This window comes from Ambystoma mexicanum, chromosome 7q (genome assembly GCF_040938575.1).
Source record: "Ambystoma mexicanum isolate Mex_15411 chromosome 7q, UKY_AmexF1_1, whole genome shotgun sequence".
NCBI lineage: Eukaryota > Metazoa > Chordata > Amphibia > Caudata > Ambystomatidae > Ambystoma > Ambystoma mexicanum.
The window spans coordinates 48422701-48439196 of record NC_090941.1 but is presented as its reverse complement, the minus strand read 5'-3'; the positions used below and the strand labels follow the sequence as shown (position 1 = coordinate 48439196).

The 16496-nt window shown below is 46.4% G+C and overlaps 1 protein-coding gene across 1 annotated transcript in view; it reads left to right on the top strand.

Annotated features, from left to right (window-relative positions):
• EGFL6 (EGF like domain multiple 6) overlaps window positions 1-7269 on the top strand; it is a 360256-nt gene extending 352987 nt beyond the window's left edge. The window contains exon 12 of the mRNA XM_069640724.1: window positions 6754-7269. Within this exon, the coding sequence (XP_069496825.1) occupies window positions 6754-6864 (111 nt within the window). The 3' untranslated portion in view covers window positions 6865-7269. The remainder of the gene's footprint in view (window positions 1-6753) is intronic.
• The last annotated feature ends 9227 nt before the right edge of the window (window positions 7270-16496 follow it).

The following is a 16496-nucleotide window of genomic DNA, read 5'->3' as shown; positions in this document are numbered from 1 at the left end:
TACCTTTCTGCTGTACTGACTGGTTGCTTAGCTACCCTCAGAGTCTCACTGGGTACCAGGCTCTTTCTTGATCAGTCACCCTTGCACTGCCTCCGGGCCTATCGCGCAGTTAGGGGCTGTAACTGTAACCCTACAGTCCCTTGTTCTCCTTGCACTACCCAGAGCCGCACTGCCCTGGCTGCACTTACTCAGAGCATTGGTGCCCTATGTTCCCCTCCCCTTCCCCCTGCACTTCCCCCCCTCCCTTTCCCCTTGCACTTCTCATTCTCGCACGATCTAAATGACACAAGGCCCAATAAGATTGTTTGTCTTGTCCTCCCTCTGTCTTGTCGCGCCTAGAAACACTGTGCACAGGCACATTACAAATGACTTGTATCATATTACTCTGTCCTGTGCCCCTGCACTTTTTATGCATTAGGCGGCACTGCAGGGAACTGAGTACGCAAAGACAATGGTAAGACTAACCTCTTCATTCTCTTCAAAGAGCAAACTGCCCTCTTGAGCCTTTCTTTCCAACATGTGTGTGCATAAATGAAGCAGCCCCATTTACCACGTCTCCTGATACAACTGTATCAGCCCTTGCCTCCGAGGCTGATTAACCCCCTGCGCGCTAGAGCACACCACCACCCTTGCTTGTGCTGCTCGCAGGACATCAGATTCTTTATTGTGGATTAATTTGCTTCCAAGAGTCTCTGCTTTTCTTGTTCCGCACTAGAGATTGGTTTGTGTACGCATAGGGTCTAGGAGCTGAGAGTAGCTAGTGGTCAGCTGCCACTTCACGACTTCATTTCATTTGTTCCTTTTTCCACCGAGTGCTGCTCTCCGTAGCCCAGAGTGCTGGGATATTTTAACAGCGTTTTTTTGTCGGCTTCATCCTTTCTTTTCTTGTGACCAGTGGTCGAAGTGGGCGGGAGCGGTCGGGAGTGGTGCTCCTCTACTTCTTTTAATTAGGTTTTACCGTTCCTATACTTTTATTTTAAAAAGAAACGGTTCCGGAATGGTGTCGTTTTAAAATAAAAGTGTAGGAAGAATTAGAAACTTGCACTTTCAGTGCGCTGCACAGGACGTTTCCTTAAACAGCAGTTGTAGGTGTTTTGGGGTTTGTATTGTGCATGGGAGGGGGCGTGGTGATGGGGTTTGCGGGGAGCGGTGCAGACCAGTAGGGAACATAGTTCCACTATTTCTTTTCGTACACTTCGACCACTGCTTGTGACACGCTTCCGTGGTAAGGAATATGGGTTAATAAATCCATTGGAGGAAAGCTCATCAAGAATATTACGGTACAGCTGGTATCCCACTACTCTTGGCAGATTTAGCTTTCTTCACTGGAGTGAGAGCCTCCTCAGGTCACTCTCCTCTCTGCTTCTATGAAACAGTTAGTTCTCTCATTCTTTCCTTCCTCTTTTTGGGTGTGGTCTAGTAATGATTCACTGTAGAAGATGGATTGTTTCTATTGCCATGTCTCCCTACACCCGCTCTCGCCTCTGTTTTTATAACTAGATATCTCTGGGTGGGCAGTGCAGGGCAGTTGGCTCCTGCATGACTTTTCTTTCCCACTGATGCCCATTGTCCTGCCATCATGTCTGTGATTTTCTTTTGCCCCACCTCCCCCCTCCTGGGGCCAGTATGAAATGGTCAGGGAGCTGAAATTAGAAGAGTCAATGAGACAACTCCGGGGAAATTTCCTTGTGCAATATATTTCTCGATGCTTTTGACACCTAACATTGGTACGTTCCGAGGCCTGAAAGGGAAGAAGGAAGCGACCACGCTGGGGCAGGGGGACCAAAAAGAAAAGGCATATCAGCTTCCCTGGTTAAGTGAAGTATAGCCAAACCTGCAGGAAGGATGAAAAAAGGATTCTGAAAATATGCAGAGATCTGAGAAAGCAAGGCTAGTATTTTTGTATTTATTTAATTGAATAATAGGAATGCTGTTTCGAGCAGATATGTCTACATAGGACCCGATACAGATGAAAGAGGTAATCCCACAATAGGGTACCTTCACAATCGGGGTGGATGTCTAAATGAGAGTTATTTGGTTGATATGGGGCTAGAATAAGAGACAAGGAGAAAGAGACTAGGGACAGGCATATTTTCAACTACTAGGACGCCACTGGAACTTCAGGAAGCATTGGGGAAGCTCAGAAAAAGTTACAGACAGCTAGCTGTAATAGTTTGATTCATGGTGAATGCTGCTACCACAGGCTCACAAGTTCAATACAGGTACTATTGAAGGCTGTCCATGTGCAAAATATGTACAGACCTGTACAAACAGGAAAATGGGGTTGTTTTTTTGCTAGGCCAAAGAAGGGTTCAAGAATACACTGTGGGGCAGATGAGAGTCTGAGAGATAATTAGTAGCTTTGAGCCAAGTGAGGGCCTTTGACAAGAGCTTGAGGACATGTTAAAAGCTGCTTCGACTTGCCACGCCAGTGATAAGTGTCATTAGCACAGGTGGAAGGTGGTGGGGTCCAGTGTTATGAGAATATGCTTGTGAACAAGAGTTTGAATGTGAAGGAAGCCCAAACAAACATGGCCACCGAGAAAAAAAAGGAAAAGGAGCTCGAACTTTGGAAACCTTCTTCTAGCTTTGCAGACATGGGACTGCGGCAGAGGCACTGCTACTAAGTGGCCAGGAAATTAGGCACATTTATTGGTATGACTCTTTTAGTTGTGTTGGGGCAACATGGACATGGCAGGTGGGATCTGGCTATTTGCTAGTGGGGGGAAACGGGCGAAAGTCTTTTTGCATCATTTTTGCAACATGAACATTGGACACGGTTGAAGGCTGGTGGGATTTGGTTGGTTACTTGGTTATTAGGCAGAGGGATCTGGGCCAGGGCTATAAAACTTCTTTGTCATTATTAGACAGTCCAGTTGTGAAGGTAGTGAGGACGTGAAGCCTGTGGTCCAAAGTAAGTGAGTTTGAGAGAACTTAATTTTAATCACTACTGTGCAACATGAGGTGTGTCTACAGAAAATGTTAACTTCAATTTAATCAGGATTCAATTAATTTTGGCATGGATCCTGTTAACTGTCACAATTCCAGCTATGCTTCGGCTTGTCTTCTGTTTCTTATCATCTTTATATTTACCTCTTACTTTCTTACCAGAACCCTTCCTCATCTGCTCCCCTTTTCTGGCCATCAACCCCACCTCAATTTTCTTCTTTGAGCAAAGTCCTCATTGGTGAAAAACGAGGGTCAAATTTCAGCAGCCAAAAGCATGTTAGGGTGTTAGTAGCTTCAAAGCCTTCCTCGCAGGGTAATACCAATACTTTTGTGTCCTTGGACATTATTATGCATCGTCCCCTTCAGGTTGGCCCATAAATCATGTTTGTGGGCGATTAACTACTGGTATTACTTAAAGTGAAAGGGTTTAATGCCTAATTAGTAACCCTAGTGGATCACTGAAGTCCTTGTAGACAATTAGGGCACAGGCCTTTTGTCAATATGGTCATAGGTCCTATAAGCTGCAGAATTCCAGTGTTCTGTGCACAGTTTACATCTCCCCTGTCCCTCAGTTAACTTTCTCCAGGTTACATGCATCATTCCTTGTCTCCGTTCCTCCTCTGATCTTCATCCTCCTCCCTCTTCCTGCAAGACAATAGAAGATGGTGTTTCAGTTTTACGGCCACTGAGCATTAGTTTCTTAGCAGACATATGAGAATTATTTCTTTTTCATATTTGACCCTTACCTTTCTGGTAAAAATCTCAGCCTGTCTGATAACTATGGATATTGTTGTCAGCGATAGACTTTAACGGTTATTTATGACCCAGGAGAGTCATGTGGCACTCTCCCATTGGACAATTTCCAGGCCATATGAGCCCTTATTGTTTGGAAATCTGATAATGGGCCCAGAAATTGGACAATGAAAGGGAGCTGTGTGACTTCCCCAGCCACCGCCGCAAGCAGGGTTCTCTCGCAGTGCTCCCTCTCATGGGAGTGCGTCACTTAGAGACTCTCTGCCCACAATTCTCTTCTCTCAGCCCGGACCGCACGTGATAGAAGTGGCGTCGGAAAGGCACAATTCGCCCTGCCCACGTTCTCCTTACGAGACGTTGGATGCCACTGATCTGCAGCACACCGTCTTCACCCGGCTGCACCTTGCAGGTGCGACTTGGCCCTCTCCTGCCCCCGCAAACTGCCACTCCATTTCTTTGCTTGGCCACACCCTGCAAACATGGGCCAGCCCAGATTCTTAAGCCCCACCTCTCTCTCAGCACACTTCTACATGCTCAGTTTGCTGGGAACCAAACAATTCCTAGCAGACAGCCTAACTTTTTTTAACCACTCCGCCTCCACCACACATGGGTCATAATAGCTTTGAAGACCCCACCCTCGGGCTGTACATGGAGTTATGGGCCCATAACTCCTCATCCCTATTACTGGGGATTACGACTCTGATACTAAACTTCTGAATAAAATGTATCTTATCATACAAGCTTATTTCAAAAAAAGTAGCAGGCGCTCCTCTCCAGAAAGAACATGGCATGATAACCTGTTCTGAGATGAGAGTTTGCAGCACAAGCTTTTTGCTCACTGTACCTTTCACAGATGGGAAATATACATTTGCATATCAGCCTTGGTCCCGCCCAGGTGGGCAGTCCAGCACCAAAATGCTATGGCAATTCCTCTCTGAACAAGAATACCAACAGCAACCCCATACACGTGTTTCAGCCTTGTTGGGCCTCATCAGTGAGGTGAAGCTGTGCCTCTCTGAGCACAGTGAGCAGAGAGTCCACGTCTGGTTGCCCCCAGGTAACTCAGGGTGACCAACCCCATGTTCCTTGCAAATATTTCAAAAAAGGCAGCAGGTGGTCCTCTCCAGAAAGAACATGGCATGATAACCTGTTCTGAGATGAGAGTTTGCAGCACACGCGTTTTGCTCACTGTACCTTTCACAGATGGGAAATATCAATTTGCATATCAGTCTTTGTCCCGCTCACATGGGCAGTCCAGCACCGAAATGCTATGGTAACTCCTCTCTGAACAAGAGTACCAACAGCAACCCCATACACGTGTTTCAGCCTTGTAGGGCCTCATCACTGAGGTGAAGCTGTGCCTCTCTGAGCACAGTGAGGAATCCAGATGTGGACTCCTTGCTTACTGCTCTTAGAGAGGCACAGCATCACCTCATTGATGATGCCCAACTAGGCTGAAACACGTATATGGGGTTGCTGTGGTAATCTTGTTCAGAGGACAATTGCCTAGAATTTCGGTGCTGGACTGCCCCTGGGCAGGACAAAGACTGATATGCGGGGAAATTTCTTCTCTGTGACAAGAACAGTGAGCTAAAGACTTGGTTGAGACTCTCCGAGGGGCCACCCACCCAGGAACAAGTCAATGGGCTGTGTTCGTGCTGGTAGAGAGTTTCGCAGACCCCCCTCTGTTTTGCATACCAAGTAACTTTGGGTTTCACCCTAAGTTACCAGGGGAATCCAGACGTGGACCCCTTGCTCACTGCTCTTAGAGAGGAACAGCTTCACCTCACTGATGATGCCCAACTAGGCTGAAACACGTATATGGGGTTGCTGTGGTACTCTTGTTCAGAGGAGAATTGCTTAACATTTCGGTGCTGGACTGCCCCTGGGCAGGACAAAGACTGATATGCGGGGGAAATGTCTTCTCTGTGAAAAGAACAGTGATCTAAAGACTTGGTTGAGACTCTCCCAGGGGCCACCCACCCAGGTACGAGTCAATGGGCTGTGTTCGTGCTGGTAGAGAGTTTCCCAGACCCCCCTCTGTTTTATCATACAGGCTTAGATGGCCACACATGGCCTCTGTCTTAATGATGATAAGACTGAACTTCTGCTCATTGGTTCACAAGCTAGACTTAAAAAAAACTAGACAAGCAATGTAACTCCTTTAATAGAGACGGCTGCAACATATTGGTGTCTAAAGAAGTTAAAACACTTGGCTTTTACATTGACTCATCTTTGATATTGACCAGGCAAGTCAATGCAACTGCGCCCGCCACTGCCTATACTTGCAAACTCAGAAACGCTTGCAGGCACTTCCTGTCAACAGCAAGCCGCGCTACCCGAGCCAGAGCGCTAATTCTTTCGAAATTAGATTACTGCAATGCACTATACCTAGGTACAAGTAAGTGAAACAAAATAAAACTACAAATACTCCAAAATAATGCCATCAGATCTGCCCATAACATACCAAGATCTCATCACATATCATCTGTTAGACAAAACCTGCAGTGGCTGTCAGTCAAGGACAGAATCATGTTCATAATATTGGCTCCCACTCATAAATGCCTCTCCAGTGCAGCTCCCAAATACCTGACATGCAAATTTAGTAAAAACCAATCAGACCGACCTACCAGATCCTCCTCCCAACTCCACTGTCTCAGAGTCCCCAGATTCAAGCTACACAAATCTGGAGGCAGTAGTTTCCCTGTTTTAGCATATCAACTATGGAACTCCTTACCTGTAGCCTTAAGAGCAGAACCCTCTTTCCCTTTGTTCAGAAAAACTGCAAAAAATTGGCTACTCTCCCAGGACACTCCTTAAATGTATGTTAATCTGCCAATTTACCTTGTAACTAATCATCTAATGTACTTGTACATATGTTGTATCTAACTCCTACATTGCTACCTATATATATGCTGCCAATTTCTATATTGATTCGTGCCTGTATATAACTCATCTATGTTTATCTTTGTGTCTGTATATTTCGAATAAAAGTAATACTCGTGTTTGCATCAAAATGAACATCTGCATGTTTTGTCTTTGTTGCTGCAGATCACCTTCGAGTCTGAACGCGGAAAGGGCAAAACCGGGGAGATTGGCCTGGACAGTGTGCTGCTGGTTTCCGGTCCTTGCCACGATAGTCACTCAGCAGTCGACATTTAAGATCATACTTGGCTTTTCTTAATACCTCTATTGTATTTCCTGTTTACCAGCATATTATTTAAATACATTGAGACACAAATCAAGAAAGATGTGTACTGGGCCTCGTGCGTAACTTGCGCAGAAACGAAGACAAGCACAGAGCAAGCAGTACACTCTGGTGGCTGTCCATGACAACACTCTCATTTCAACACCTTTGCTCCTGGAGGAGAAGGACTGGATTTTTCTTTTACTCTTCTGTTGTCACGGTGGAAGGTTTTACCTATAGTGCGTAACATCTATATGTATTTTATTTACGTTCAGAAATATCTTTTTGCTGTTAAATTAAGTACTCATTTTTTTACATTTAACAAATACATATGGAACAAGATGTGCCCAAAGTTACAATAAATTGTCCCAAGTTGTCAATACCAGTTTCTTTCAATACAAAATACTATGGAATCTATTTTTCTTAGACTCCTTTTGAGCTGGAAAATCTACTGTGAGTTCACTCAGGAGAACTGTGAAGGACTTTTTTATAGCACTTTTGGAACATTCTTCTGCCTGGTCTGAACTAAAGGGTGCACATCACACCTAAACTTCAGTTATTTCATTGGTTTTGTTTTAACCGACATGTCTTTTTCGGCATCACAAATAATCCTTGGGTCTGGTAATGGGTAGGAGACAACTTATATTAAGAATATGCTCGTCCTGTTTTTCCCTTTCTTGCATTTAGCGTCGACCCTATCCTATTTGATCGCCAGTCCCATCTTTCAGCAACGTGAGCAAAGGGGGCAGATTTCACTCACCTGCTGAGGCCTGTCCTAGGAATGGCCACCCCTTCGGTTGAACAGAGCTAAAGCTCATATGAACCTCGAGAAGGCACTTGAAGGCTATTAGTTTACCCATTAGCACATGTCTTCAGATGGGACCTCTTGTACTTTATTCCTTGGACTTCCAGGTCAATTATTTGTTTCTGTATTACTCTTTTCTAGCATAAGTCCATTGCTACCCATTTTTGGTCATGTTTTGCTATGTAAGGTATTGGCTTTATTGCTCTCTGGTGAAGATAATTTCATTAGTCAGTGCTCTTTCAGGCAACAGGCTGCCCGGCGAGCTCGCACAGGGTACTGGAAACTCTCTGTAGCACCACAGGGACCGATGTTGAATCGAGTTGGCAAGCAGGAGAGTGACCGACCGGCATATGCGTGATGGGTGGAAAAGGGACGAGGAACAGGAGATTTAGGGGGATCCCCGGAAAGAGTGCACAGAGACAAAATGCCGGCGGCACCCAATCCTGCCAGCATTTAGGCATGCAGAGGAGAAAACAAGATGCCATAGTTCTGACTAGCATTCCCACACAGGCATAAAGTGGAGCCGGCATCGTTATATCGGCCTAATCACATAGTCCTCGGTGAGAGTGTTTGAGAAGAGTGTAAGCAAACAAGGTGGGTGCATCAGATGGGTATCACTTGCTTAGTATAATGTAGCTACTCCACCTTTTATGAAAAATGTCACTTGGGGAGCATTTAACACTCTACATTGAGGCCAATGTCATGGCTTCGTCGCCCACTTTCTTTGTAGATTGCCAGTTCCATATGTTTGATTCGCATCACTTTAGCCCATATGACATATGTTTTTAAAAAGTTTCAAAGGGTCCAGAAGACAATTTAAAAAATCCCGGAAATGCCTTTCGTGCTCTAACGTTATTTTACCCTGTCCGCCACTCATATTAGATCATGTTTGTTCTGCTAAGCGGATAGGTTATTTTAACGCTGGCATGGTGCACACACCACTGCCAAGGGCACTAAAACATGGTCTAGCACTACATCCTCTAGCAGCATATATACAGACTTTAACGGGAGCGGGTGAGTCCAAGTAGCAGGTGACAAGTGGGCAGAAAAGAAGCAAAAAAGAGGTGGTCATCATTTAAAAAAGGGTGTAACTGGGGTTCCCTGTGGAGAATAAATGAGGCCCATGGGGTGTACCCATGAAAGGTGCAAGCAGGAAGTATATCCAACCTGGAACAAAGTTCCCCACCGCAATACCCCACTCCCTCACAACAGACACAGTGAGCACATCCAGCAGCTGGTCTGAAGAGGGAGTGGTGGACAGAAAAAGGCAACAAAAATTAACAAGGGATACTGGTGAGGGGCAGAGAGAATGGGGAACAAGGACCAGCCGGGCCAGAGAAGCAGGCCGAAATGATCCAGGAGCAATGAGTGCTTCAATACTGTGAAGTCCCATGAGAAACGTTCCCATGGCAAGATGACCACGACCCCACACACATTGGGCCTCATTCCGTCCCTGGCAGTAAGGGGTTAACGGCACTGGTAAGGGTGCCGCTGCTGTTAACCCCTTACCTCCGCATTACGAGGTCCTTTAGAGGGTCCCGCTATGGGCGGCTGGTTTTACCAGGTGCCCTTAGTGGGAGCTGCCAAAGGACCAGGGAGCTAATAACGGGCCCGTTATTAGCTCCCTCCCCATTCCCATTGAGCCCTATGGGGGCTCGAATGGGAATGGGGATGGGTATTTTGAATGAGGAATTACCGGGTCCTCCAAGGTTGGAATGGCTCGGTAATTCCTCATTCAAGGAACCCGGAGCCGGTATGCGGTATGGGGGTAGCCATGGCGCTAATATCACCATGGCTACCTCCATACTCGTAACAAGGCCCATTGTGTTAATCATATTTCCCCTTCAGCCAGTAAATTGTGGATTTTTAAATGCTTGTGGCTGCCAGGGTGACAGGTTTCACACATAATAACATAGAGGAGAATTATAATACAGCTATCATTCTTGGGTTTAGGCCCTTGGACTGACAGAAAAGGGTAAGGGGCCATGAACGGGTGCAGCATTGTGCAACTGATTCTTCTTATGTGTGCAACCTTCAAACATGATTCTATTTGCATGCAATTCACTTAATTCATTTGTAAAACGTTCTATATCTGTACGATGTGTATTATTTGGAAATAAAAATATTTTATTTTATTTGACTCAAATTGATGTTACAAAAAATAATTATTATAATGATGTGAGTTCCTTTACAGCTCTTCAACTCTGACTCGTTCCACTTCTAAGCCGTGTAATAACAGGTGTTATTATAACCCAATGTAGTTGTACTCAGATTATAAACCTCAGAATGGAGCAAGGGCTGAGCCGGCCTGGCGGCAGGATTCAAACTTGTGAAGTGCAGACTGGCCCCATGTCTGGGACGAGCGTTAAGCCCTCGTCTATCTGAAAGGCGTGTCAAGCGAATATGAAAAAAGGAGGCGAAATGTAAATTGTGGGAAGTTGAGAGGGGAAATGTAGGGTTCTTGAGGAAAAAATAAGCAGACATTGGGACGGAAGGAAGGAAGGAAGGAAGGAAGGAAGGAAGGAAGGAAGGAAGGAAGGAAGGAAGGAAGGAAGGAAGGAAGGAAGGAAGGAAGGAAGGAAGGAAGGAAGGAAGGAAGGAAGGAAGGAAGGAAGGAAGGAAGGAAGGAAGGAAGGAAGGAAGGAAGGAAGGAAGGAAGGAGGGAGGGAGGGAGGGAGGGAGGGAGGGAGGGAGGGAGGGAGGGAGGGAGGGAGGGAGGGTTCAACACTTTAAATCATGGTTTCAAGCATGCAGGTGTTGATTCTGATTTGGTGGTTTGTGACAATTAAATAAAAAATAGAAAGGCTCATTTTGACTGTCTTGTTTTAAGTGTTATGTACAATAACGCTGTAGAACCTATTTGTTGAGGAACATACACATATGCAATCAGTAGGGGAAAGAAATAACTGTTCACAATATGTTTACCTTTAAGCACATACGCCAAGAAAGTTATGGTGGGTTTAAAAAGGCTTGAAAAATATCCTTTCACCAAAAATGTGAAAGTAGGATGGTCTATTTAAGCCAAGTCACACATTCTACAACACCACCTAATAGCTGTTGCTGAAAGTTCACCTCCAGTTCCGAGACATATCAGCAAGGCATTGGGGATATGCAAATTAGTCCAAATGCAAGCCTTTTTCTCTAGGAAATTGTGTTTGTCTTAGAGAGCAGTGCTACTTAATAAATACATAAGTTAACCTAAGACAGACATTTTGCAAGGCTGACAGGACAACTATAGATCTGCTTTCACTCTTATTAGGAATCATCAGTGCAGTATAGCCCTGAGAGCCGCCTTCTTCTTCTTCGGATGACTCCTTAAGGGCCGGAGCCAGTGATTTCCATCTGGAGAGATGAGGTTTGCCGTTAGTCACCCTTGTCAGCCATGCACCTCTGCTAAAGCTCCTTCCACTTCCCAGTCTCCCTAAAATACTGAAGGAGGAACCGGCATTGCTTATACTCTGACCCACTGCCATATTCATTGCCGTCAACTCTGCCGTGCAAATGGAAAACGTATCTGAAACCCTCGTCTTTTTAAACTGCTCTTCCTCCTTAAAGCAGTAGGCCATACCTACTTTATGCCTGTTGGGTTCCCTGGATCCATTGGCATACACTTGTGCACCTACTTTACCCCCACATAGCCAATTTCTTGATTTCCCCTCTATCGCCCTTCTTTTTCACCACTACCTTCATCAATTCAAAACAGATCTTCGGTTCGTGCAACATCCATATGGTAAACAGCACTCTGTCGACATTATCCACAATCCGTAGCGCCTCAACCCCCAGACGCTTTGCTGACCTATCAGCATGAAATCCAAAGTTCCCCTCTCTTCTCTACCAGCTTTCACCTTTTTACACATGCATCCAGTTAACGTCCAGGCACTTTTTTACGGGGTGCCACTCACTGAAATAATGGCATTTGAACCAATATTTTATGCACCCTCCGCAGGTCCAAGGGCAACACCCCTGCAAACACCTGCATGGCTTCAGTAGGTGATGACCTTACTGTACCTGCCACAATTCTCAATGCTCTTCCCTGGACTCTATCCAGTGAACGTTGCTGTAACTAGGCTGCAGCTGAACCCCACACTCCAACACACTCCTAGTCATTCCAATATACAGCTGTCTCATGCTCTTTTAAATTCCACCCCACTCCTGCCCCAAAACCGCCCTTAGCAAATTTAGGCACCCTTTACATTTCGCTATTGTCCTGTCCACCTGTGTATTCCAATGGAAACGATCATCCAGAGACAATCCCTGGTACCCAAATTACATCACATGTTCCAACACAATCCCACGCAGTCTAAGGTCCAGGTTTACTCCTGTTTACATCTATGAAACAGCATACAAACTGATTTGGAGCTAGATATCGTAAAACCACATTTAGTGCACCACCCTCGCATGACAACCGGTGTCATTTGCAACTTCTCCTGATTATGACCACATTGCTCATTTCTCACCCATAGCACCCCATCATCCGCATAGAACCCAACTTTACATCCACACTTCTGGACCTTTCCTATGAGACCATCCACTGCTATATTAAAGAGGACAGGACTAAAAGCACTGCCCTGAGGAGTCCCATTCTTCATCAGATATTCCTGGGATAACGTATACCTCACTTTCACACAAAACTCTCTATTTTACCAAAGAATCTTCAGCCAGGAAAATAATTTCCCTTGAACACCTTTCTCCCGCAATGCGTAAAGCAGACCTCTCTGCACCATATCATAAGCCATTTGCATGTCTATGAAGATTGCGCACACCATTTCTTCACAGCTCAAGTCCTCTTCAATGTCTGACATCAGAGCAATCACGGCCTCCATAACAGAACTATGTATCAAAGGTTCATGCTGGTGCACACTCAGTTCATTCTCTGACTCCAGAAATTATACCAGGTTTTCACATACCATTTTCTCCATTACTTTGCATAGGACAGATGTCAGAGTTATGGGTCGATAAGACCCACAGGAATCGGCTGGTTTATCCGATTTAAAAATAGGGAGGATGATAGCCCTCTTCCACCTAAGTGGCATCGTCCCACTGGCTCACACCATATTATACAGTCTCAACACCACCTCCAAGCAGTTATCCGGTAACTTCTGCATGAAGAGATATCGCACACCATCCTTTCCCAGGCTAGAGTCCCTACTCCAGCCTTGGCCGATTTCTGCATTCACTCTTTTGCCACTGGAACCTTCCCCTCCCCCCTGCAGCACTCCCTTGTTCACCCCCTCTTAAAGAAGCCCTATGCCGATCCTTCCCCTCTAGCTATCACCCGATCTCTATCACTCCTTTCCTGGGAAAATTCTTGGAAAAGCTGGACATCTCCCAGCTTAACCTTCACACTGACTCTGTTGGTTGTCTCCATGACCATCAGTCGGGCTTCAGAGCGGCCAGAAACACTTTAACCTGAATTCTAACCTTCCTTCTGTTCTCATTCTCCTCGATCTTTCTTCTGCCTTTGTCACAGTGAACCATGCCATCCTGCTCAAGCGCCTCTATGATAACCTGGGTATCACTAGTCAGGCCCTGCCCTGGCTGACCTCCTTTCTCACTGACCATCTCAGGTCCAACTAGGGTCCTTCCTCTCTTCTATCGTTCTCCCTCTCTCTCTCTATCTCTCTCTCTCGCTCTACCTGTGGTGTTCCACAGGGGTCTAACCTTTCTCCCTGGCTGTTCAACCAAAACATTGCACATCTTGCCCACTGCATCGCTGCTCTCTGCTCCAACATTCAGTGTTACACAGACAACATGCAGCTCTCTTTCAGGCTCCCTTCGGCCGCCTCTACTCCTCTCATTCCAGACTGTCTGTCCACAATTCAGGAGTGGTGTGCTGCTAATGATCTCTGCCTTAATGCCAGTAAGACGGAGATCCTCCTCATCGGAACACCAGCTCCCTCCTTTCCTCTCTCTATTTGGCTGCCCACTCTCGGCCCTCTTCCCGCTCCTACCTGTGAGGATCAGAACCTTGGGGTTATCTTCGACTCCACCTTCTCCTTCTCTCCCCACATCTCCAATGTCTCTAAGAAGTCAAACTATCAGCTGTACCTCCTGAGAGGTACCTATCCTTTCCTCACTTTCCCCCAGAAGCTCACTGTCTCCAGAGCTCTGGTCCTCTCAAGGCTGGACTACTGCAACAGCCTCTTTCTAAATCTTCCTGCCTCTACTCTCTGTCCTCTACAACTTATCCAGACTTGTCCTTGGCCTCAAGCACAGGGATCATATCTCTCCAGCTCTGAAATCTCTTCATTGGCTCCCAGTGGTGGCAAGGATCAGGGACAAGACCCTCTGCATTGTATACAAGGCTTTCTGGGGACTGGGACTGCACTACCACCAACTCTCTCTTCCTAAGTATCTCCCATCACAAGATCTCTGCTCATCCACCTCCAACTCTCTGAGAGTCAGTCACTTTTCCAAGCCGAGAGTTGGGGGAAGAACTCTTTCTTTGGCTGGGGCCTCCCTCTGGAACAGCCTCCCTGCCTCTCTCAAACTTGAACAGAACCATCTCCGGTTCCAGAAGCAACTCAAGACTTTCCTCTTCACTTCCGCTTTCTCTTTTCCTCTCCCCTGCTGATGACCTGTCTGTTCCACGCACTGGTCACCTGGCCACCCTTTGAATTTGGGTCCAGGTCCCTGCCTGTCCAGTTGCACCTCGCATTGCCTCTTGGCTCCCCCAGCATTTGTGTTCTCTATCTCTAACTAAACAGTCCCCTCTCTCTGCACTTATGTGAGCACATGGCCCTTAGGAACATGCGTATGGAATGGATGGGATTACACCAGAGTAATTCTGAGTCCAAATAACAGAACCAACTCAGGAAGATGGCAAAGTACTAGTTTTATTAACAATTATCTAAAACAGGGAGGTTACAACGAACATCAACGGACGTACACTCAGTCTCTCAATGATCTCCACACAAAATCTGTTTTTTTATAAACAAATTGCGTCAGAGTGACATCATACTACATGGCAATAGTGAAAAACCTATCAAGGATCGGGACTGGTTAAGGGAAACATCTAAGTATACATTTCTATAAGAGCTAGGTTAGTTATTGGCTGCCCATTATCAGGTGGACAACGTATGCCTACCTCTAAAAATATGTAATCTCAGAAACATTAGATACACAGTTTCTCACTGGTTTTAAATCTATACGGTCCTTCGTTTTATGGACTAATATAATTGGTTGGCACACTTGTGCGAGGTCTGGAACATTCGGCTCATTTAGCAGCACTTAAAACAAGACCCAGGTTCAGGGAGATAGGACATGAAACTACATCACTGTTAAGACGGATTTCTGAACTCTGTCCTGGTGGCGCAGAAGTTCAGAAGGCCAACCTAATTACTTGGAACAGGGTAACCTCTGGACGAGCCAGACCAATTAAGGTAGCGATCGCGGCGGTCAAGACTAGGTCTCAAGAGGGGTGAGGGTGACTGAAAGCCCGCAATGAGCACACAAAGCACAAGCGCTTACAAACTACTCCAAACAGTTGTTATATCAAAAATATATACACATTTATTTTAAGGCCTTTAAAACAACGATCGTAGCGAGAAAATCACAATATAACAATAGTAAACCAACACATACCATATCAACACAATATATTTACAAATACGACAGTCGCAAGCGTTATATGCACGAAATGTGTAGTCCACCTGAAAGGGAAGGAAAACGGGCAGTGCGATAATGCTTTAGACTCAGTTCGCCTTCAGAGGCACCTAACTAGATGGAAGTCCGAGCCCTGCGAAGAGTGGAGCCTTGTGCTCAAAGTACCTGCACACGCTGGTGCGAACGGGCATAAGGAGAGTCTCTTCTAAGGCATAATCAGGCAGTTCGGGTTAGTGCACAACAGAAGAAGAACAGGTTCCGCGACTCAAGCGCAGCCTCCACAGTGAGCAGAAGCAGAGCGCGAGTACGGACAAAAGGGTGCTGTTTTTACACAGCGGGGAAAAGCAATGGGCTACTGCAGGAGGGTGACCAGATCCTAGCTATACTACTCACCGGTCCCCGATGCAAGCAGACCCAGGCTTCTCCACGTTAGTTTCAGCAGCTGGCAGGTTCAGAAGAGCCGGGAATGCCTCGTCGTCGTGTAGAGAAAAAAGACGTCCCAATCGAAGAAACCTGCACAGTTTTGTCACCACAGCAGGGCAACGGAGCGGCCGTGTGTATTTGAGCCAAATGTACACTACTCACTTCAGACTTGGGAACGCCAAGTGTACGAAGCGTGTGAGAGTGACCAGGACTCGAAATACAACACAACCTGGCGGCGGTTACAGAGCAGGACTCCCGTGTAAGCTGGTCAGTCAACTGGATGGCCCAGAGACGCTTCCGAAGGCTTACTGGCAGGAGATGATGAAGTCGCCGAGAATAGCTGTTCCTGCTATTCCAAAGGTCGAAGCACCAGTACAGGCCTTCCGGTTCGATCAAAGGAGGAAGGGGTTTCACAGGACGACAGCAGTGCAAAGGAGGAGTCCTTCAGCGGGTCACCAGCGATTCCTCGGTCCAGCCTCTTGGTTGCAGGATACTTGGCTCCTGTATTCCTTCGTTCGTGAGAACTCAGGAGATCGACATGGTAGTGGTGTTTCCAGCCCCCTCTTATCCACGGTTCCCTTCGCGCCAAAACGGAGGGGAGCCAATGGGAGATCCGCTCATCAACACACACACCATTCGTGGACCAATCACGGACCACGGTGGTCCCAGGCATTCACACCACCCTAGACTCTCTGGCACCCAGGATGTGTATTGGGACCAGACATCCCAGCCCACACCCTGGAGGCACACAAAAGACATGTAGAAGCCCGCGAA